This window comes from Psittacula echo, assembly GCF_963264785.1.
Source record: "Psittacula echo genome assembly, chromosome: 2".
Classification (NCBI taxonomy): Eukaryota; Metazoa; Chordata; class Aves; order Psittaciformes; family Psittacidae; genus Psittacula; species Psittacula echo.
Window position 1 is genome coordinate 144,305,019 of NC_137737.1, and position 22,773 is coordinate 144,327,791.

Genomic DNA, 22,773 nt, shown 5'->3' on the forward strand with positions numbered 1-22,773 from the left:
CAACTAAGATGATTAAGGGAGTGGAGCATCTCCCTTATGAGGAAAGGCTGAGGGAGCTGGGTCTCTATAGTTTGGAGAAGAGGAGACTGAGGGGTGACCTTATTAGTGTATATAAATATATAAAGGGAGAGTGTCACGAGGATGGAGCCAGGCTCTTCTCAGTGGCAAACAATGATAGGACAAGGGGTAATGGGTATAAACTGGAACACAAGAGGTTCCACTTAAACTTGAGAAGAACCTTCTTCTCAGTGAGGGTGACGGAACACTGGAACAGGCTGCCCAGGGAGGTTGTGGAGTCTCCTTCTCTGGAGACATTCAAAACCCGCCTGGACACATTCCTGTGTGACCTCATCTAGGTGTTCCTGCTCCGGCAGGGGGATTGGACTAGATGATCTTTTGAGGTCCCTTCCAATCTCTAACATAGTGTGTAAATACTGTGTGTAGTACGCAGCAGACTTTATTGAACATGCCATAAAGAGCCCAATTTCCCTACCGTATTACATTTGTTATGGTGAATGGGACTAACTGTATGAGGAGGAGAAACTGAAGTTCAACTAGACAGTTTGCAGTAATTCAGGCCATGTTCAAGGAAATATTTTTACATTTAATTACAATGTTTGACCTGGTTCTTAATTAAGATTTTAGTGCTGCTTTATGGCAGTGAAGGAAGCAGCATACATCACCAGAAAGGTCAAGCACTGTTTCCTGTGCAGAGGGAATAAACCCGAAGTAATTCAGCACATCAGGTGACTAATATTGCAATGTGTGCTCATCACAATATTCCAGTACTTAAAAGGCAGGTACAAAGAGGATGGAAGCTCCCTCTTCACAAGGAGAGGAAAAGGGCCAATGGGTACAAGTTGCACTGGCAGAGGTTTCAGCTTGACACAAGAAAGAATTTTTTACAGTAAGAACAAACATTCACTGGAACAACCTCCACAAGAATGTGATGCAGTCCCCATCACTGGGAGTTTTCCAGATGTGACTGGACAGGGTGCTAGATAATCCCATCTCAGCTCCCCTTCCCCAGAAAAGTTGGACCGTATGACCTCTTGAGGTTCCTTCCAACTTGGGCTGCTCTATGATTCTATTACTTCCTCTGCCTCCATTATTTTTTCCCACTCTGTACAACAATTACATATTTGGAGTGCTAACTGTACTGCATGATTAATTGCGAATTAGTCACTACTAGTAAAGAAGTGTATATATTTTAAATAGTAGAGCCTACGCCTGTCCCTGTGTAAGGTTTCTAAACTGAAAAATAAAAAAATAGAAATGCATGGAGAATATTACAAAACTGCAGTTCTGTAATAACAGAATTCTAAATCAGCTTATTGCAAGTGTTAAGGAATTAAATATTGTTTAAAACCAGGATATGCCAGACTTCTGACAGGTTTTTAATCTCAATTAAAAAATAAAACAAAACTAAATACAGTAAAACAAATAACATTTGGGATTTGCAGGATTTGTATCCAGTTTTCATTCTGCTTTTCAGGGGAGGTTTTGCCTGATTGAGAGGCATAAAAAAATTTCAAAACAAACAGCACCCCACCCACCAAAACAAAACTGTGGGTTCATCCCTATTTGTTTCATTTTAAAAATCGAACAAATCTGTCATGTAGATGCATGTGGAAAGCAATTCAGTGTGTTTGCTTCTGAAAGTGTATGTAATGCTATACATAGTTCCTGTTAAAAGAACCTGTAAGAACATTAAATTTCCACTAATTTATGCAGTTGAATAAATTCCCTAAGTTGCCATGAAGTCAGAGACTCATTCATATTTTGCAGAAGTTTTTTGTTTGTTTGCTTTATTTTGCCATGCTATTTCATACATCTAGAGAACTGGTCTCCCTCAGAGGAAGCAGATCTTTCACTAATAATACTTGCTATCACTACTAATCTAATACCAGTTAAAAAAAGAAGAGGAAGGAAAAAAAACAGCTAACCCTTAAGACAACAAAAAAACCCCCGCTACTATCCATCCATATTTTAAAAAGTAACTGTTACTTAATTACTCTTCCATTCTATTCTTGCTCTGTTGTGTTTCTTCTAAAAGCAAGGTGTTTATTTATTTTTCTCATTACTATTAGTGGAATTCTTCCCTTTTGCCATTTTCCTCTTAAGGTACCTGTGAAGAAAAGAATTCTAAAATGTTCCTTATACATTAAAGATATTCTCATATTCATTATTGCTTATCCTGGTAGTTTTCATGGTCAATTCTGCTGTTAATTGTTTTTCAGGACTTCCATTTGTGACAAATAAAGATGTTTATTTCCTGTTATTAACATTCTGAAATGAGTTTCTGAAGCCTGTGATACTTTTCTTTGTGTATTATGTGTTTACATGTAGCTGCATATATACACATATAATAGTGAGTTTGGGGTTTGAAGTCTTGGGTTTTTTTTGCTTTCAGATTACTGCTGATTCTTTGGTAGTCTGAGAAAAACAAATACTGCATGGGTATAGTTTTTTTGAAAAACTACTTTTGTTTCTGAATGAGACATCTAATTGAACCATTACAGAAGATGAGCATTTTAGTTTTGAAATTTGGCATTTTGAAACTGAAGAAAAAATTATAAAACTGTCGTAATAACTAGCCTTCATTCAATATAGCCACAAGGTGTGGCTAACTGCCTTTTGTAATGAGATAGCTAAATTATTCCTCCTAAATGCAATCAAAACTGCTCAGGAGCTAAGTTCTGCAGGTAGACTGTTTTCACTGGGGACTGAACACAAATACTGCAAAATGGGTATCATATTGAAAGAGATCTCTGTAAAGACAAACATAATCTGACAGAAAAACTACAGCAGAAAACTGAAAACAGATGAAAAACGATAAAGAAATAGAAAGCAAAGGAATGGTGTGAAAAAAACTTAAAGTACTTTTGGGAAAACAAAGGTTATAACATTGAGCAACAACATTGACTTTTTTTTTTAAAATAATTTTTCTTTTTGACAGGAAATGTATTTCACGAATAGATGAGCAAGCATTTAAGAAATACTGATTCTATTATCAATTTGCAGCCAATAAGTCATCGAATACTTACTTATAATGGATAAAAGATTTCATAATACTGTTATTATCTAATGGAATATCACTTTTTTATCTCCAAAGTAATATTCTGATTCTAAGACCAATTACAAGCAAATATAAAACTTTGTAGCCACCTTGACAGGCTATTGAAAACAAAAATATGAAAAAATAATCAAGTAAGATTTGTGGAAGATACAGGAGGAAGCATCTCAAGCAGCAAGATCAATATTGTACTTCTGATCTGCATTTATCAGAATGAGAGAAAAATAAATACACTCTTGCCTGGTATATTGCCAATAAAAACAAATAATAAGTAGAACATTTACTGCACTGCATTAAGAACTGAGTTATGGATAGAAGAAAAGCTGAAATAAAATTAGCAAATGTTAAGCAAAATCTGCATTCAATGATTTGCAACAATCAGTTTATCATAACTACTATTAACTGGGCAGGAAAAAGAATATTCTAACACTCTAGCAGTAAATAGCTGACTTCACACTAGGTTAGAGTGTTAGAATATTATACAGTAAGCTATTCTAGACTTTTCAGAATAGCCTTGTTCATTGTCAATTTATTTTAGTGCTGTACTGTAAGACTGTGTAGTTCCATCTTTTCTATGTTATGGATATAAAAGACGTATACAGCAGTTCTGAGAAAACAACTGAGACCCTCAGGTCTTAATGTAACCCATAATTTATAATACTTAATCAAAAGATGTCACTTTTGCAATGGCAATGGGTGAATGCTGCAGCAAAGTCTCAGATTGAGGAGGGAAGCACTATAACATTCTCTATTTCCAGTCTAGAAAAGCTTGAGACTAATAACTACATGAAATATTATTAAGAAACAAAATTAGTCAAAAAGAAAGAATGAAGGATATTAATAACGTGTGAGCACCAAATAAATTACCTAATTTGACATGAAATCCAGCTTTAGCAATGAATCATAGAATCATAGAATCATAGAATAGTTAGGGTTGGAAAGGACCTTAAGATCATCTAGTTCCAACCCCCCTGCCATGGGCAGGGACACCCCACACTAAACCATGTCACCCATGGCCTCAAATGAAGAATGAGCATAACAGCTTGGCGTCAGAACCTTTGAAACCTCAGCTGCAAATGAGGTTTCTTGTCTGCTGATTAAACTGAGATGCAAGAGTAGGAAAAAATGAATACAGAAACATTGCATTATATGGCAAGAACATGCCCATTTTAGCTGTAAGCAATGTCAAACATGAGCACAGAAGTGAAAGAATTCTACATATCACGATATTATTGAAAAAAAGAGAGTTAGGCTATTATTCAACAAAGTTAATTAATCTGTCAAGATGACCTCAGCTGAGGAGGAAAGAATTATTTGCAAGAAATCCTTTCTTCTCTACAGAGCTTGCATGTCTTGGAAAGAAAGGGAGTATTCATGGGAGACTGTAGTGATAGGAGAAGGGGCAACAGGGTCAAACTTAAACAGGGTAGATTTTAGGTTGCATATTAGGATGAAATTCTTTACTGTGAGAGTGTTGAGGCACTGGAACAGGCTGCCAAAGAAAATTGTGAATGCTCCATCTCCGGCAGTGTTCAAGGCCTGGTTGGACAGGGCCGTGAACAGCCTGGTCCAGTGAAAGGTGTTCCTGCCCATGGCAGGGGAGTTGGAACTAGATGATCTCAAGGTCTCTTCCTACCTAAACCATACTATGATTCTATGATTAAATGTCAACCAAAGTAATACAGGAAACATTTTAAAATCTAACAAATGACCTCAAGACAATGTATTTTAGCACATACTGATCTCCACCATATCAACTTCAACACACAGCCATATCAAAAATTGTGTTGCTTTCTGGAAATGAGTATGTATTTCCTCCTGCCAAGCCACATTAGCCAACCCCTCTCCCAAAAAACTAAAAAACCCAACCCAACAACAAAAGGTGCTGCAAAATTAATGATCTTCTGATGTGCTTCTCCTTTGAGTTAAAAAGTCTAAAATAGTGTTAATGTAAAAAGGGAAGACAATCTCAGTCTCAGAAAAACTTTTGAAAATGTCGAGAAGTTCTATTCATCATTCAGATATCAGTTTAAAAATTTGAAAGTACTATCGAGCCGTCTATGAGGTAGATCCTATTTATTTTCACTCTGGGAAATGCTCAGCTTAATAAATGGCTGATTACAGGTATTAAAATAAATAAATAACCATAAAAATTTTCTATAGTTATGAAAATATTTGTTTTAATGATCATTGTTACTCATTTGATTTAAAGCTCATCTTGTTCTAGTACTCTTTTGTATCTAATTAGGTTCAACACTAACTAATTTTAGGTTCTGTTGCTGATACCTGTATTCTCATTTATTCCAAATTTCATAAAATCCTCAAATTACATATAACTAGAATGGAAATTAAGTCGTCTAACACAATGAATAAGCAAAATTGAGTAGTACTTTTGAAAAAAATAATCTGTATTTTTTAACCAAATACGTGGATATTATTTTATCCTGTAGGATTTCATTACTGTCATGTAAGCGTACTCTTAAGGGCACCTTCCACACAGAAAATAGAAATACACTGGTAACCACTTGAGTCCAAGCATAAGTACGTAATTTTTCAGCAAGTAAAAGTGGAAAGGCTCTAAGATAAAATATAAAAAAGGTTAATGGCTGTGAGCAGAAAAGCTTTAGAAGCAGAAAGTGAAATTTAAATTTTTCTTACTATTTTTTAGTGATTGAGAACAAACCCCAGAATTTATTCATAAGTTGCACAAAAATGTATTTCTTGGATCTTTATCTGCTCCATAGATCTTCCTGCTGTATTTTATTTCCCTTCTCCCACATTCTACCATATCCTTAATTTCCTCCACCTTCCATCAACCTTTTCTTTTTCAAACTTCTTAAACAAATTTCTGACTTCAGATTTGTCATTGGCTGAACCCATCCCTCCAGCTTAATCATTTGTTGAAGAAACAAGAATTTAACTAAGTTACTCTTAGTCATTCCAGAAAGTTCAGTCCTGCACAGTGATGTAGCACAGCAGGCAGTGGTGCTACTGCAAGAGCAGTTATGGTAGCCATTACCCTCTCCCTTTTATAAATTTGCTCTGCCACTACCTTTTCCTTTTTCTCTTTTCTTTGTTTTTTCCAAGGCATACATACTTTTTATATATGCTATATATAATGAATACTACACTCTATAAGTAAAACTTTTATTCATGTTCTCTTCAACAATTTGCAATCATTAAAGCTTTGAAGATATACATTTGAATATTAACTGTAGTCCTATCAGTCTGATACAAAAGGTATCTTTTAGATTATTGTTTTCCTCTGTAGTCTTATCGTTGTTTAAACACATTTTCTTAACTGCTTATTGTTACTGGATAATATAGCATATGAACCTAATTATAATTAATATCTTCTGAGAAGAGTTGAAAGATGATGTAACCTAGTAATATAAGATTATATTAATTTTTTATTTTTAAAGACAAATGCAGGAGAAATTGAATTCATTCTGTGTAATCTTCAATTGACATAACGTTATTTTGGCAAAATTCTTAAATGCAAGTATTTTTTCAAGGTGCTATTCACAAATAGGAGACAATTTGGCTGGTTTCATAGTAACATTTCTCTCTTTTTCTCTCCAAACTTCAGTAGCTGTAACCTTTGCAGACAACCCATTAAAAGAAAACCCAGACATAACGAAAACCAGTCAGAAAATTTTGATTACACACATGTTATGGTGTCCTTAAACTTTTAGATTTAGAAGTCTGTATTACTGTTTCTGACAGCTTAGAAGAAAAAGAAACTCCAACATGAAGATTTCATTTTTTTTTCTTATCTCTCTCTGCTAAATAGTTTTCATTGTAAAACTGAAACATAAACAAAGCCTGCCTATCCCCTCATCTATATGTCAGGAAACATTTCAGCTTCGGACCTGTAGCCTAATAAGCAAACCTTTTGCTCATTCATGAGTCATCTAAATTAAGCTTAAATTAAGATTTGCACAGAAAAAATGCTGTATTACAGAAATAAAATTGTTTGGGATGTAGAGTGGCCTAAAAAGGTAAACAGCAATCTGCACAAAAAGATATCGCAACAATCCCTATATTTAATGCATAGTTCAGAATCTTACGAAAGTCTCAGGCCATGGATGTTCTTTTACATTCTCATGTCGAATAACAAAGTATAATATGACCTTCATATAGAATTCTAAAACTGGAACACTATCGTAGCTTCGATTTCTACTGAAACTAAAATGTTTATTGCATGCAGTGTTAAAATCAATGCCTCTGCAGTTAACAAAACAACCCAGATCAAGTACATATGATGATAATGAATTAAAAAGAAGCCCTGAAATACTTTTGCCAGGGATCACATGTTCATTTCATTCATAAACTCTTCAGGGACTGGTGTCTGAGTATTTTAAATAAGAGAAGATGCCTAACCATGTACAACTAAAGTGTGTCAAATTTTATATTGTCTGGATAGAGATTTTCTTTGAGAAATAAAGTTGCAGTGCTCCTGCGAAGTTTCCACGTTTTTCTTTCCTGTATCTTTTGCAAGTGTATGGATTAATTCTGTAACATAACCACTGAGTTCAGGTCTACTATGCAGGTATTTTATTTTACTGGGAATATGGATTAAAGCCGATACATCTAGAATCAATCAGTCTTACTGCTTATGTACAGGTCTACTTTAGAGGCATGCACAACAATTCAGTGACACAGGTTTTGTATGTTGGGAAGGTACTGAAAAAGGGACTCAATCTGTGGAAAGGTAACCATAGTTATAATTAGATACAGCCACACAAATTTCTAAAATGCAGAACTCTCCTCAATGTCTGTGCTAACAGGAAGAGACAAGCTGATTCATTTCACTTACTTTTGTCTGCTAGAGAGAAAGAAAATAAGGAAGCCATGACATTAATATCCATACCTAAACATCTGGTCTCAATTCCCCTCCAGAGTCCAGAAGACAGGCATTCTCTCACTGCAGAGCCAACTAGCATGTATCCGGAGTCACAAGTAAATATAGCTGTAGATCCATATGTGATTTGAGTTCCAATCTTCTTCCCATTTGGAGGTGTAGGAAGTTCTCCACAAGAAATAACTTTATGGCAAAACCAAATCAAAACAGGTATGTACAGCTGAGTATCTCAAGCACAATAATAATTATCAACTAGAAATACTTATCAGTACTTTTGCCAGTTATCAACTAGTCCACTTACCCCTATATTACAATGAACCAGACAAATACATTTCAGAGTGTTAAGTATTTTTCATTAAAAAAAAAGATACAGGTCATGATTACAGCTATTTCCTTGTCACTGAACCTAATGGACTTTATTTGTAAATAATAGCCTTCAGGATACCCAGGAATTCCAGCCAGGAAAAAATTTTCTAATTAACAGATTCCAATATTTAATTAGTTAACTTTTATTTCAGCCAAGAAAAAAAAAAAAAATACATTTTTTATCTGAAATCTGTAGAGCAGATGCACATACAACATGTACTCACTCTGGCAGTAAGGCCGTTCATTTCTCCAACTCCAAGTGCCATTAGCAAGACACTCGATAGATGCTGGTCCTAAACCATAATATCCTGGATCACAGCTGAAAACAACTTTTGTTTTATACTCATAATGTGAGCCATTCACTATTTTCCATCTTCCATGTTCCAGTGTAAAAGAATTGATGCTTGGACATGTAACAACTTCCAAAAAAATGAAAATACATAGTTAGTTGTGGCTTAATACAGGGAAATTAGGAAAATCTGTGCCCTTATTAATTCAGAAATATATTTTAAATACAGTGAAATAATATTTGAAGAGCAAGGCTGTACTTGAAATTGCCTGTGGTTAGCATGTATGAGTTGTCTTATTTAGTAAATAATGATCAATGGCCCAGATAGAGCAGTGACTGTGTATACAGAGCTATGCAACTGGTGTATACAGAATCGATACTATGATTGAATTCACTGTAAATTGATAGTCATGGAACCACTGTGATACTTTATGTCAGCCATCAGAGTCTTTACTAAAATGTTAGCTACATTTCGATTTTTCTACCCCGGTAAATTCTATGAGATCTTAAACACTCATTCAGAGAGGCTATACCTTGGTGACAGATAAAATAATATCCATATCCAAGATGGTTTTTCAGCAGCTACACAATTTTATGCTCTTCCTCCAACCCCTCCTAAAAGTTCTACAACCCTAATCTAACATATCAAAAGACAGAGAATAACATTTTTGCTGGATACTACTTTCTCTCCATTTGCACTGGTTCTTTAGATAGAGGAAAAGGCATGAGAGAATGGAATTTTCAAGAGCAATAAAAAGAAGAAAAGAAAAAAGGGGAAATCTTTGAAAATTATTCTAGGGTATGCTTTCCTTTCCAAAATTCATTGGGTGAAATAAACAAAATCTTAATGTGCAACGATACACTGACATTTCTTTATCAGTCTTACAATCACCTGGGTTTTCATACCCCATTTATAATGGATGGTATCCACTTCTTTCTTGGACCGAACATGCATTTTCTTTCAGTGACACTCCCCCAAGTTTAGATGGTGTAGGATTATAATGATAAGCGGAATATAAATAACAAGCAACTGTTTCAACAAAGTATCCCAGAGTACCAGAGCCTTTTAAATTCTGGATAGTAAGCAGGTTTTTTTAACAGTATATAAACAGTGTGAACTGTGAAACTCTTACTAAAGAGATGGCTTTTGCATAAACCTCTGCAACCATTAACATAGATTTAGCTATAAATTAATCATCAGTTTGAAAATTTTCATAATCTCTAGTGTATTTCTTTTGCTGTCACAGAATGTTTCAATATATAGCTCAGGTATATACATTTCAAATATGTATTTCACAATAATTTAATACCAACAATTATTCAAAGATTAAAATAACCAGAAGCTGAGATTTTAAGTAATGTGAAGATTTGTGCTCTGGATAAATAAACAAAATGTATGGCCAGGTTCTTACTCACTGGAGAGTTTTTACTTGTTACGTACCTACACAGCGAGGTGTTTTATTGTGATTGCTCCAGGTACCATCTGGCTGGCAAACTGCAGTAGTAAGTTCCTTGGCTGATAGTCTATATCCATCATTGCAAAAATAAGTAACACGAGTGCCAACTAAGTAATCTGTGGTTAATATCCCACCATTTAATGGAGCTTTAGGAATTCCACACGATATTGCTGAGTAAAGAGAAAGACATAGTTATTTTCTATCATCTTCTGCACTATAAACTTCCGCTTGCTCACCTCAAAGAGTTTATGCATTTTAGTTCCCTGGAAACCATGCTAAGAAAGATAAGGAGGTGATTGGTGACAGCCAACATGGCTTCACTAAGGGCAAATTATGCCTGAACTGATTTGGTGACCTTCTATGATGGGGTTACAGCGCGGCTGGATAAGCGAAGAGCAACTGAGATCATCTACCTGGACTTGTGCAAGGCATTTGACACCATCCTGTGTGACAACCTTGTTTCTAAACTGGTGGAACGAACCACTGATGGACCTCTCAGTGGATGAAGAATTGTCTGGACAGTTGTACTGTAAGACTTGCTGGCAGTGGCTTGATGTCCAAGTGAAGACCAGTAATGAGTGGTGTTTTGCAGGGGTACTCTCCTCAGTCCTCTCTCTCACACTGCTGTGCCGTGTTCTGCCCTGTGTGCTTCTCCCCCTCAACTCTGCTTTTGTGAAACCCCTCCTGCAGTACTGCATCCAGCCCTGGATTCCCCAACATAAGATGTACATGGGCTTGTTGAAGCAAGTCCAGTGAAGGGCCACAAAGATGATCAGAGAGCTGGAGCACCTCTCCAATGCACACAGGCTGAGAAAGTTGGGAGTTATTCAGCCTGGAGATGACTTAGAATTACTCTGTAGTGAAACTGTACTGCTCAGTAGTAGGGGAATGGCAAAGCTATTCTCGTCTTGTCTTGTAAATACCCTTTATGAAAGAACTTGAGAGCCATTTACTGATGATGTTCTCAAACTTTTGATACAAGTGATTGTAGCATAAACTGACTGTATCACCCATGTATGTCGGATAATTCTCTCCTCAGTAAAACAATGGAAAATTAGATGTATGGAAGCAGCTTATTCCTGAGGCATTATGCAGTAATGTCTTTAGGTTGAACCTGAAGAGTTTGCTGTTGTGAGCTGCAGTTACAAATAGTGGCCACAAATTGCTTTCTGTGCATAAGCACTTGCTGGGAGAATTGAGTAAGTTCATATCATGTGTCAAAGCTCACCTTATAATGCATAATTATAATTAACTGTTATTAATGGTTATTCCATTAATACATACATAATTTTCAATATGCTAACGTTTGGTGGCAACAGTCTTCGCATTTGATTAGACACCATGAGATTACTAAGCACTTAACACCATTTGTTCTTAAAGTATTATCTGAGTATTACAACTATTTCCATTACTGAACTCAGTATGTTGAGAATAATTATCTGCTACTTGAATTTGGTAAATTGCTTGTTTTGATTTGTTGGTTTATTTTTAATTCAACATTGTTTGCAACATATAATTAACAATCTGATCAAGTTCTAGAAATAACTGACATGAAGGCAGTCCTTAGATAACTGATGTGGGAAAAAAGCTTAAGCAATATATGTGGCAAATGCATTGCCTGTGCTTTTTTTGTGGGGGAGGGGGGCAATTTCAGGATTTAAAAATACAGGCACACTTTTTATGTATTAAGACAGATTTCTCAAAACCTTTTAAACTGAGATTATTTCACCTTTGATAAAGGTTAGGTTGCTTTCCCTTAGAAACATATAGTTCAAAGACTTTTTGCCCATTAACATGGAACATTCCTATATCATTTATCTCTGCTGGTTTTTTTAAATAAAGACATCTCCAAAGTTTCATGAAAAACATTCATTCTAATAGCTTACTGAATAGTGACATAGGTTAAGCTATCAGAACAATAGCTTTTATTTTTTCAGGAAAGGCAGAATTAGAAGACGGTTGTGATGGGTATTAAATAAGCATTTCCTTTTCATTGTTAAGTAGAAAAAGATTTGCTTTTTATAAGGCAGCAGAACTAAATAAAAAGTTAACTTGATGAATCTTTCAAATTTTAATTCAATCCACAGAAGATTAGAATGGCATCATAGGCAATGCTTTTTAATCCAGTGTCCTGTTCTGGGAAATGTAGCAAGTTTTAGGTCCTTCTATTTGCTATATAGTTTTTGGATCATAAATGAACTTTACTAAATATTCAGTCTCAAATGAACTTTTTGAGTAATTTCAAATTTAAAATTTCTTTTTTATATATATATATACACATCCCTCACAGAGATGTAGATTATTCTCAGTATCTGCCAGTCTTAAGAAATTTTGTGAAATACTATTTCTTAAAAAATACATCTTTTTTTTTTTAAGTCTTATCAGGCAGAAAAATTCTGGTAGAAAGGCACGACCATGATGTAATTACCTGCTATTCTTTTTTAACTGATGGCTTACACTAGAAAAGGAAAAAGAAAGTTTCTTACATTGTATTATTTTATAATGAAAGAATTTACCTTGACAAGCTGGGACTGGAACATCCCATGAGTAATAACCATATGGAGACTTCTTGCATACAGCAGTACTTTTCCCAATAAGCCGAAAACCTCTATCACAAGCCCAGCGAACCATGCTGTTGAGCTGTCCACCTGTCTGACTGACAATGAAACCATGCGGAGGGGACTCTGGAGTACTACAGTAAAGAGCTTTAAAAATAAATATTGAATAAATAAAAGATACATTTAGAATCCAGATGACAACTCTTGACAATTCAGTGGACATCTAATAACAAGCTGAGAAAACAGCAATAAAAGTTGTTATGTGGTTGGATTTTGTGTCTTGATCATGCAGGTATTTCATGCAATTTCACAAAGTGTAAAGGCGAAAAATAAAAGGGCTTCAGGCTTTAGCAGTCTCAAAGGAAATACCGTGGTAGTTCACTTGTATAACTGTTTTATCATCATCTTTCTTTAAACCAAATATGCTAAAGAATTTCAGTTCATGATAAAATTTATTGCAATTGTATAAATTTCAGTAGTATGCAATTTTATTTTTTTTATGATGGAAACATCAAGGGCAAACTGCACATAACTTTTTAAATAATCTTTTCCTTCTGGTCCTAAATGAATCATTAATTTCAAGTTCTGTGATACAATGAACTGAAGTGAGCTAGCAAATCCAAATAGATTTTAATTCTATTCATGAGTGTCACCATAAACCCATTGAAAAAAACATTGAATCTCGTAGGCCACTTGGGTTTAGCCTACCTTGCTGAAGGAATGGACCAGAAAGGACCTGCGACCTGATAGCAACATTAAGATAAATGTTGTTTAAGAATTTTATTTCGTCTCTGGTTTTGAGCCAAGACTGCTTAGTCAAGACAGCAATTTCCCATTTTGAAGGAAAGAAAATTAAGTTGGAAGTTTGCCTCATGCTTTGAAGATACATTGAAAAGTACTGGTACATATTTTCTCAGGCAAATACAGAAGTGCTATTTCACTTGCTTTTTAGGCCTTCTGTGTTCCATGACTTCAGGGCAATGGTTTGCTTAGACAAAGGTTTCTTCTGATCAGGACAGAATCATGTGGCTGTTTACTCTTTATTAAAACACTGTCCTATCTTTCAGATCACATGGTATGAAAATATTTTCTTCCTTACACTAAATTGCTTCTGCTTTATACTCTTGAAAGAATCAGACATATACACAACCCTACTTCTTCAGTGTATAAGAAAATATACTGTGACATTTTCTGTGTGGTACAGATCACCAGTAAATATTTCCTGTCTACCTCCTAATGGTTCTCTCACTGCCAGTAGGAAGAGAGTTTTAAGAACTTTCTCTTCTTTCTAACAAGTAATATATGCAACAAAAATAGGTACCATATAATATATTATGTCTAGCCGAAAGTGGATTTTATCTAGCTATACAACAAACATGTTACTTCTGAGAAAACTGTCCTCTCCTAAAGGGAAAGATGATGCTGATACTGATTAACAGACCTTTGTTAGCCTAATGATTTTTCTGCAATAGTGAAGTAGCCAAAAAATTAGTCAGGAGAAAAACAAAAAAAAACATAGCAGAAAGAATTTTATATTTATTCTGTACTGCCTTCTCCACTTCGTAAAGTGAAATTGTTTTATGCCAGTAACTTCTCCAATATCTACAGATACTATCCCCAGTACTTTTCATCAAGTGTAATGCCTTTTGTCATGATAAAAAAAAAAAGTTGCAATTGCTGTCAACTGCAACAGATCTACTTTAACTTAATTAATGAATAGTAGTATCCAGTAAAAATTGATATTATACAATAATTCTGTAAAAGCAATTATATAAAAATCAATCTTTGTCAAGTACCATCTTCACATCATATGCATAAATATGTTTATTTGAATTAACAGCACACACAATGTTGGCTTTTTTGGCATACTAACTGATCTTTTCTAATACTGATTGCTGCTTCTGTTGAACTTCACGAAGTTCCATCCTTCTGAGTTTCACGTTTTTTCACCTTATATCTGTTTTCGCTCCTGCATTGTTACACCTCTTCCTCTGTACCACCTGAAGTGTTAATGATCCAGTAATGAAGAACACAGAGGCACATGAATGCAAATAAATGATGGGAGGGAGAATGGGAATGCTGCTTCTTTCATCTTTAGTATTGGCCTATGCCATTTTAAAGTCCTGTGAAATATTTGCTAAAATCTCTACAGAGCATGTGTTTCATATATTCTTCTTAGGTTGTGTGTGGGTTTTTTAACTCACAAGATTAGTATCAACAGGTTCATATATAAAGCAGGTTGGATTTCCTTTTGGTCTGGGAAATTAATGTAGCAAAATTTAGCTCACATTACCATTTTCACATAAGTAAATTGTGTTACACACTGAAATTTTACACACGTTAAAGACAGTCTGACTTACATACCTACATATCTTATCCTGAAACCTTTTTTATTGGTGCCATGATCAGCTGACCACCGGAGAAATACTTCATGGCCATGGCTGGTTATATTTAGAGAAGACAAATAGTCCCCACTGAGAGAAATGAGCAATGGGCTGTGACTATTTGGTCCTTGATACAAGGAAGAAAGAAGAAATAAAACAAAAAAAAAAAAAAGGAAAAAGAGAAGAAGGGAGTTACAAAGTTTAAAATAACATACAGTGAACTATATACATACAATTAATAGACATAAAAACATCCTCCAAACAATGGTAAAACAATATGAATTAAAAAATAGAAGTTGATATTGTATGTTATACATTTAATTTACATATTTAAAGTAAATTAGTTACTTTAATAATTTACTTTAAGTACATATTTATTCAGAAAAAAAATATTTCTAAACATAATTAATCCAGTACAATTTTGAAAAAGTAATCCAACAGTTCTTTTTAGCACAACAAATCAAAATAATTTTTCATTTAAGATTTTTATATATATATACTGACAAATTATGGTCTGCATAAACAATAGTTATTATATAGATGCAGCGTAAAATACATATATAGAGAAAAAGGATCATCCAAAGTTGTGCATCCCATAGTTACCATCAAACACCTCAAGTATATCAAATTCCTTTTCTGTCTGGAAGAATTCGAAGAACATGCTTATATTATAACCCTTTTCCACAGTAATGGTCCACGCACACATCTGAAGATTTGGGTAGCTGTCAGGATATCCAGGGCTCAGTATTACTCCTGTTGAATCCAGACGCATCTCATTGGCTGGACAGAGAACTGTGAAATAGGAAGACTGGTAAAAATGCTGAAGACCAACATTTCTATTTCATGTGATTGACAAGATTTTCCAGAGTTTAAGAGATCTGCATTACTTATTTTAGTTCTGTAAATCAGAAAGATTGTCAACATTCTAGAAAATAATTTCTAAGTCAATTAGAATAAAACTCTAAATTAATGTATATCTTGAAAATAAGCCCTGCAACCCTCAGAAGTTATCAATTCATTACATTTTTCTTCTTTCATTCTCTAGAAGATAAGATATTCTTTTGGGCTCTACTTAAGTACAAAATTGTTGCATTGTTCAAAAACTGAACTGTAGAATTTTTTTCTCCCTCAGATTACTATTACTGTCAGCAATAATCCCAGGTAAAGACTTGCACTGAAAGCAAAACTTGAAGACACTGTGATTCTTCATTGTCAGATTCTAAATAAAGAGTAACTAATCCCTCCCACAACCTGTCTGTATAAAGTAGCACATTGAGTTCCTCAATCAAGCTCCAAGAAGACTGATGTACCTGCACAAAATGTAAGCACTATTCAGACATGACACCTTTGTTCTAGTAAAAAAACCCCATGCTTCAAGCTGACATTGTGTTGCTCAGAAGGACTAACTAGACAAGCAGATGACTTATGCTAATCCAGCTACCTAGTGTTTAGATTCATAGAAACATCAGGAAATGCCAGGTTATTGCCTTTACATGCAACAAAAACCTCTGTTTTTATTTTACCACACCTAATACAATTCTGTGTCTTTCCTTACCAAAAGAAGTAGCAAAGAAGAGTCCTTAAAATCAAAGCTTATGACTAGCAGTAAGTATGTTGGTGTTATAATCCTTAATGAGCTAAAGAATCTCAGGATGACTTTGGGTTCCTCCTCTTAACAAAAATGTATAACAGGACAACATTTCACCATATGACAAACACTTTCTGAGGAAATTAAGATCAAATTATGAGAAAAGAATAGGGGATTTCTGCCCCACTTAGAAGTAAAAATCCAAATATCACCCTGATACATACATATATCTATGTCTATATTTTATTTATTTATTTATTTTTATTTATAAAAATAAAATCCATATTCCTCATCAACCTTCAGTTCTTTGGTAAACATAACAGATGTAACTGCAATATATGTGATGTGCAAACAATCTACAAACTGTTTCCTTTTTATTAAATTTGTGTATGATACATTTTTAGTCACACATTCACAAATCCTGTGAACTCTCAAATCCAGACAAATGGACACTTTCCTCCTTCTAACACAGAGACAGACTCTCTCCCTGGGGAACAGATATTAAGTCACATGAAGAAGAAATTATAAAAATCAGAATTTCTTAATTGCTGACAGCCTTTTTCCCAAATTTAAGTATAGGAAATAAGAAAAGGAACATGCTTCATCCTTTTCTTGAGAACATTGCTGGGAGACTCTAACCCCCACAACATGAGAGTGTTTCCTGCAGGGATGAAAAAAGACACATGCTCATCCCTGCTGACCTCTTCTGCGGGTATTGCCAACCATACCTTCACCATAGTCTAAAAAATTACTTTTTCTTATTTTCCACATCATATTCTGAAGTTATTCACATTCCACTTACAGCTGTGCTGGAAAATACACAGCAGCTCTGGCTATTCTTAACTGTCATAGTCTCAGGAGGAACAGAGGATGCTAGCAGGAAAAATGTTACTTTGTAAATAATTTATCACAAATATTTAAAAGAGCCGCTCAAACTGAGAAAAAAAGTGTTTAAAATATGATAGGCTTGATTTTGAATTTATCTTGATTCACTAGGTCTACACAGAATAACAATCCCATTTAATAAAAACATTCGATAATACCATTTCATCTGGAAGAGAGTTAAACTTTCTCCTAGTAGCTGTTAAAATCACTCATACTCTGCCAGTGAGGAAGAGCACAAGAAGCCAGGAGGGAGGAAAAACAAGACACCTAACCCAAACTACCCAGAAATATATTTGACACCACAGCCTGTCATGCTCAGTATATAAAGTGGGGGGAGCTGGTTGGAAGTGGCTGATTGCTGCTCGGTTTGAGCTGGGTGTCAGTTAGCAGGTGGTGAGCATTTGTACTGTGCATCACTTGTTGGTCCTGGGGTTTATTTCTCTCTCCGTCTGTTTGTTGTCTCCATTTTCATTACAATTGCTATTAGTAGCAGTCATTGTTATTACATTTTATTTTATTTCAATTATTGTTCTTATTTCAACCCAAGGCTTTCACCTTTTTCTGATCATCCTTCCTATCTCACTGGGTGGGGAGTGAGTGAGAGGCTCCATATTTAGTTGCCAGCTGGGGTTAAACCATAACACCATGTTGTTGAAGCTTTTTTCCAATAGCTGGTTTTGCTTCATGATAAATGAACAACTGCCTACAGTTTATTCAGAACTGAACACTACTAAACAGGAGCCTTAAATTCTGGGTTTTTTTCTATTCACAACTAACACACAAAACTGCGTTAGTAGTCAGCTGTCACAAGTTATACAAGAAAATAACTGGATCTTAGATTTCTCCAGAACACTGAAAACAATGTTGGCTTATTAAATACAGAAATCATACTTTTCTGGGGGAAAAGTCATTGGACTATGAAGACAGATAAGAGAACACAGAAAAGAAGAGAAAGTGAGAACAATAAAGAACAATCATCTTCATAAACAAACCTTGTAAGACTCATAGAATCATAGGATGATTGTGGTTGGAAAGGACCTTTGAACATCATGTAGTCCAACCCCTGCCACAGGCAGAGAGACATGTTTTACTAGATTAGATTGCTCAAAGGGCCATCCAACCTGATCTTGAAAAAGAGAAAGCAATCTGTCCACATATTTTAAAATACTGATCTCTCACTTTCAAAACAAGCATTTGATTGCTAACTTTAGAAAGTTGATTCTCATGTCCTGTGTTTGTCTCAATGCATCAAGAAGAGATTGAATATAACACCTTCACATGAGAAAACTTATGGCTAGAATCTGGCTGCCAAACTACAGTGATGGGCTACTTGAATTCCAGACTATTCCGAGCAAATGAAAGGATTGATCTTGTCAGCTCTATACATATATATATATATATATATATAAAAACACACACACAGAGAAGTGTGGCAGGAAGGCAGGAAAAGCATCTAGTAAATAAACGACATGCTTCTTTTTTTTATTTGGCTGCAGTGGTTTATTTACAGCCAGTTTTGCTGATTCTGTACGATTCTGCTTTGCAAACTCTCCTCAATTTCAGGATCTTCAGCTAAACATCCCTCAGGAATTTTATAAAGGGCTAAAGACTTCTTTCTGCTCAATGGATTCTCTTGGGAATCGGGTAACTAGGGTACTTTTTTTTTTTTTTTTTATGAATCTAGAGCTAATGTAGCTGAGATATAGCTGAAAGTCATCACTCAAGAATTTTTTCAGGGTCCTCTGATTAAGATATAAAGTACAGTTTGAATCTTCTTACTCTGAAGCTTTCATTTTATCCTGAAAGTAGAAGATAATTTCAAGGAAAATTAAGGGCAAATTTACATGCTGCATATGGGAAATATGTTTTAACAAAAGAAGATGATAAGCGTTGGCATAAGCTTGTGGAATTTAGTGATTATTTTCTGATCTAAAGAAGGAAATGCTCAAGAATTTTAAGAAATACTTAAAAAGAAAAATAGAAAACAAAGTGGCATAGTTTTAAATAGTACTAAGTGTGGTGTAAACTAACCTGGAACAATTAAAATCACCAAATAAAATCTTAAATATGTTTTGCTTCAATATTTTCTCCTAGGGATACTTTGTTATTGCCAACTATGTCTTTATGCAATACCTTGGATTCAACATTAAATTAATTTAAATTCTGTTCAGCAGCACTTTTCAGATTTAATAAATAAATGAATGTTGAATGTGGGTATTAATTTATTTCAAATTAAAAATTGAAGCAAAATTTAACCAAAACTCACCAAAGAGTTGGTAAAGTGTCTCACATATACACAAGGTTAAGGCAACCAATGTTAACACTGTGAAGTCTAACAATAAATCTATGCTCTGCCTAATAAGAATTAATGAACTAATACAAACGTGAACCAACAGAAGAACAGAGTTCATTTCTGGGGAGTGACTCTTATGCAGAGTGTTATAGCCTGCACAATTAAAGTATGGTAGCTTATACATAAACCAGTGTAGTATATTAAAGTTACAAAAGACATAAATTTTAGGCACAGAATTTTGTTTTGGGTCTTGCAATGAATATGAATATGCCTTCAGCAACAAATGCTGAAAGAATGCCTCAGGATCAGCACATAAGTCTCTGTTCATCATGTTTTAATCTCGTTTTGACCTTAACAGCGAGGTAATGTTATATCTCTCCATTCACAGTTTCAATAAAAGGTGGGAAATATGAATGTACACAGGTGCACACACACACACACGTACAGAAAGCCTATTATTTGGAATACCCTGAATAAAAAAGTAAGCACTTAAAGTTGCACTGAAATCTGGTGTTGGAATCTTGTTCACCCAAATCCATGCTATATTAATTTAGCATTTTTTAGAATTTCCATATTATTTTTCATATTATTATGTCTCATTATATATTAAATTTAGACTCCCTCCAAAAAAAAGAACTGTGAAATTTTCACAGAGCAGAGCAGCAGTCCTTTAAACTCATCAAATTTATTAAAACATTACTAATTATTTTGCATTAATAGGTGATGCTTATTCACCATAACCAACAGTGCTAACATTGGGAATAGTATCAAAAAGACTTAAATATTTTCAGTATGCCATCTTTCGTAAAGACGTAGTGGAGAGTATTTAAGGAATCACCATTCAGTTGGTCTGGCAGGAGGAAAAGAAAAAGGGTAAAAGAACCTTGGCAAGTAGGTGGTGCTCCATCCATCTGAAGCCTTTCACCAAGTCGGCAAGTCAGAATCTCATTACCAACCAATGTAAAGCCTGGTTGACACTGGTATCTTATTATGTCTCCTATTTGGAAAAACAAAACAAGACAAAACACAAACAAACAAAAGAAACATTAAACAGCAATTAACTAGGACTTTTTACTTTAAAAAACATTATTGATTAATGAGGTTTCTTGCCATCATATATAATGGGCTAAATGACCTCTGGCATAAACAACTTCGATTCGCCTAAGAAATGTGGTAAGTTGCACACTTTGCTGCTTGCTGTTTTCCACCACATTATTTATTGGATAGTTTGATAATTTGTCTGGGTTTGACTGATGCTGTGTGAACCAGCTTTAAGCAATATAATTTATTGGATAACCATTATGAAATAAATAAACAGATAAGACTGAGTCAGTAACTCATACAATCCTGAGGGGGGTGTGGAAAATAAATAGGAACTGGATTTAGTTAATATCTAACTTTGGCATAGTGAGAATTAGAAATTGTCATTTTTAATTAAGAAATTAAAAATTCATATAGGTTTATGTACCAATCAGAGTAAAAATATTGGTTTTCTCTTTGTTAACAGTATTGGACTCTAATATTGGACTCTACTAAAAATAAATTTATTTTTCTTTGCCATAATGTGAGCAAAACCAGTTGATCTGATATTTTAAATCTGATCATATAAATCATACTTCTTTGACAGATAGGTGTTTAGGTAATATTATTAATATGTCTTAGAAGTCCAGAATGTCCTCCCCTTCTCAGATCTTTCTAATTTTTACAAATTTGACTTTATTCTTCAGGTCACAATACTTTATTTCTGCTACAGAATAAACCACTGTCTTATGTCATCTTTTGGGTTTTGTTTGTTTCTGTATAAGGCAATGTTTCCTATTAAACATTATGAAAAATATATTTTAAAATGAAGTTAATTAGAAACAAATTACTATGTTGCTTATATATATGGGATTCACGAAGTTAAAGGAAGAGGAATGACTTTGTAAAAAATTTATTTTCAAATATAAATCTAATATCTTACAAGCATGGCTTGCATTCCGAAAAGCAAGAAATTTCTGTTTTCAGGTTTGTTGGGGTTTTTTTGGTTTTGGGTTTTTTTTTTTTTTAAAGAAAGAAAAAGTTCTTTTTATTTTTCTCTTTGATTACCTATTTCAAATTCATCATCCTCAGTCAGAATTTCAGCATTTGGTATACTTGTTGGAGGCTGGCACACCCGGAGCTGGTAGGCTATAAACAGAAAGAAAGCATAGTTGACATTCCCATACTTAAGACAGTTAACTCACCCATGCAAACATAACTGATTCAATAACTGCATTAATAGCATCAAATCAAACATCTATTAATTTACTTTGAAATTTTCATGAGAGTTAACAAAGGAAATATTAATTTCAGAATTGAAGAAAAATTGGAAGTTGCACCTGCGATCTTAGTTATTTAATTTCAGTGGCAAACCCCTCTTCATAAATACCTAAAAGCTTAGAAACAGGTGTCAATTTTCTCACTTATGTGATCTCATCTGAAAAGCAAATATTTTATGTATTATGCAATCATTATTTTGTTTGATTTGGGTTTTTTACAGCACATTTTTGCTGCTGAACGCTTCCACTTTTAAAACTGTAAAAAAGACAAGTTTTAGAATCTAAAATATTCTACCTACATGAAGCATAACTGATGGACAGAACCAGTTTCAATGTGAAATTTCCCAGTAAATAAATATTGTGGAGCCCATCTCACCTGCACATATTCTCAGAGAAAAATGTTGCTTTCAAACTTCAAATCCGAAGTTTCCCATGAAAAAATTTTCTGAGTTAAAACATATGTATGCACCAGCCAAGCAAAATAATTAAGTGAAACAAATGATAAAAAAGGACAAGTAGGAAGAGCAGGCAGAAGCCATATAGCTGTATTTTATTCACAGAGAACCTGTGCAGATGGGCCTGTGTTTGGACACAGAAAAAATTCTCTTCAATCTGAATTCAATTAGGACAGAAATAGGCCACAGAAATCACACTGAAGTACATAGTCATCTACACTTTAAGGTGTACCTTCAGGTTGATAAGTGTTTCTGGTT

General features: G+C 34.4%; 1 protein-coding gene across 3 annotated transcripts in view; it reads right to left on the reverse strand.

The window, feature by feature from the left end:
- The window catches only part of CSMD3 (CUB and Sushi multiple domains 3), a gene marked incomplete at both ends in the record, with an annotated part of 652,566 nt that overhangs the window by 63,806 nt on the left and 565,987 nt on the right, over positions 1-22,773 (reverse strand). For 2 of the 3 annotated variants that reach the window (XM_080610435.1, XM_080610433.1), the window contains 8 exons: positions 7,950-8,123; positions 8,531-8,725; positions 10,037-10,222; positions 12,569-12,757; positions 14,975-15,121; positions 15,598-15,786; positions 20,644-20,757; positions 21,849-21,929. In XM_080610435.1, coding sequence (XP_080466561.1) covers positions 7,950-8,123; positions 8,531-8,725; positions 10,037-10,222; positions 12,569-12,757; positions 14,975-15,121; positions 15,598-15,786; positions 20,644-20,757; positions 21,849-21,929 — 1,275 coding nt within the window. The remainder of the gene's footprint in view (positions 1-7,949; positions 8,124-8,530; positions 8,726-10,036; positions 10,223-12,568; positions 12,758-14,974; positions 15,122-15,597; positions 15,787-20,643; positions 20,758-21,848; positions 21,930-22,773) is intronic. The other variant, XM_080610434.1, reaches the window with a different exon arrangement.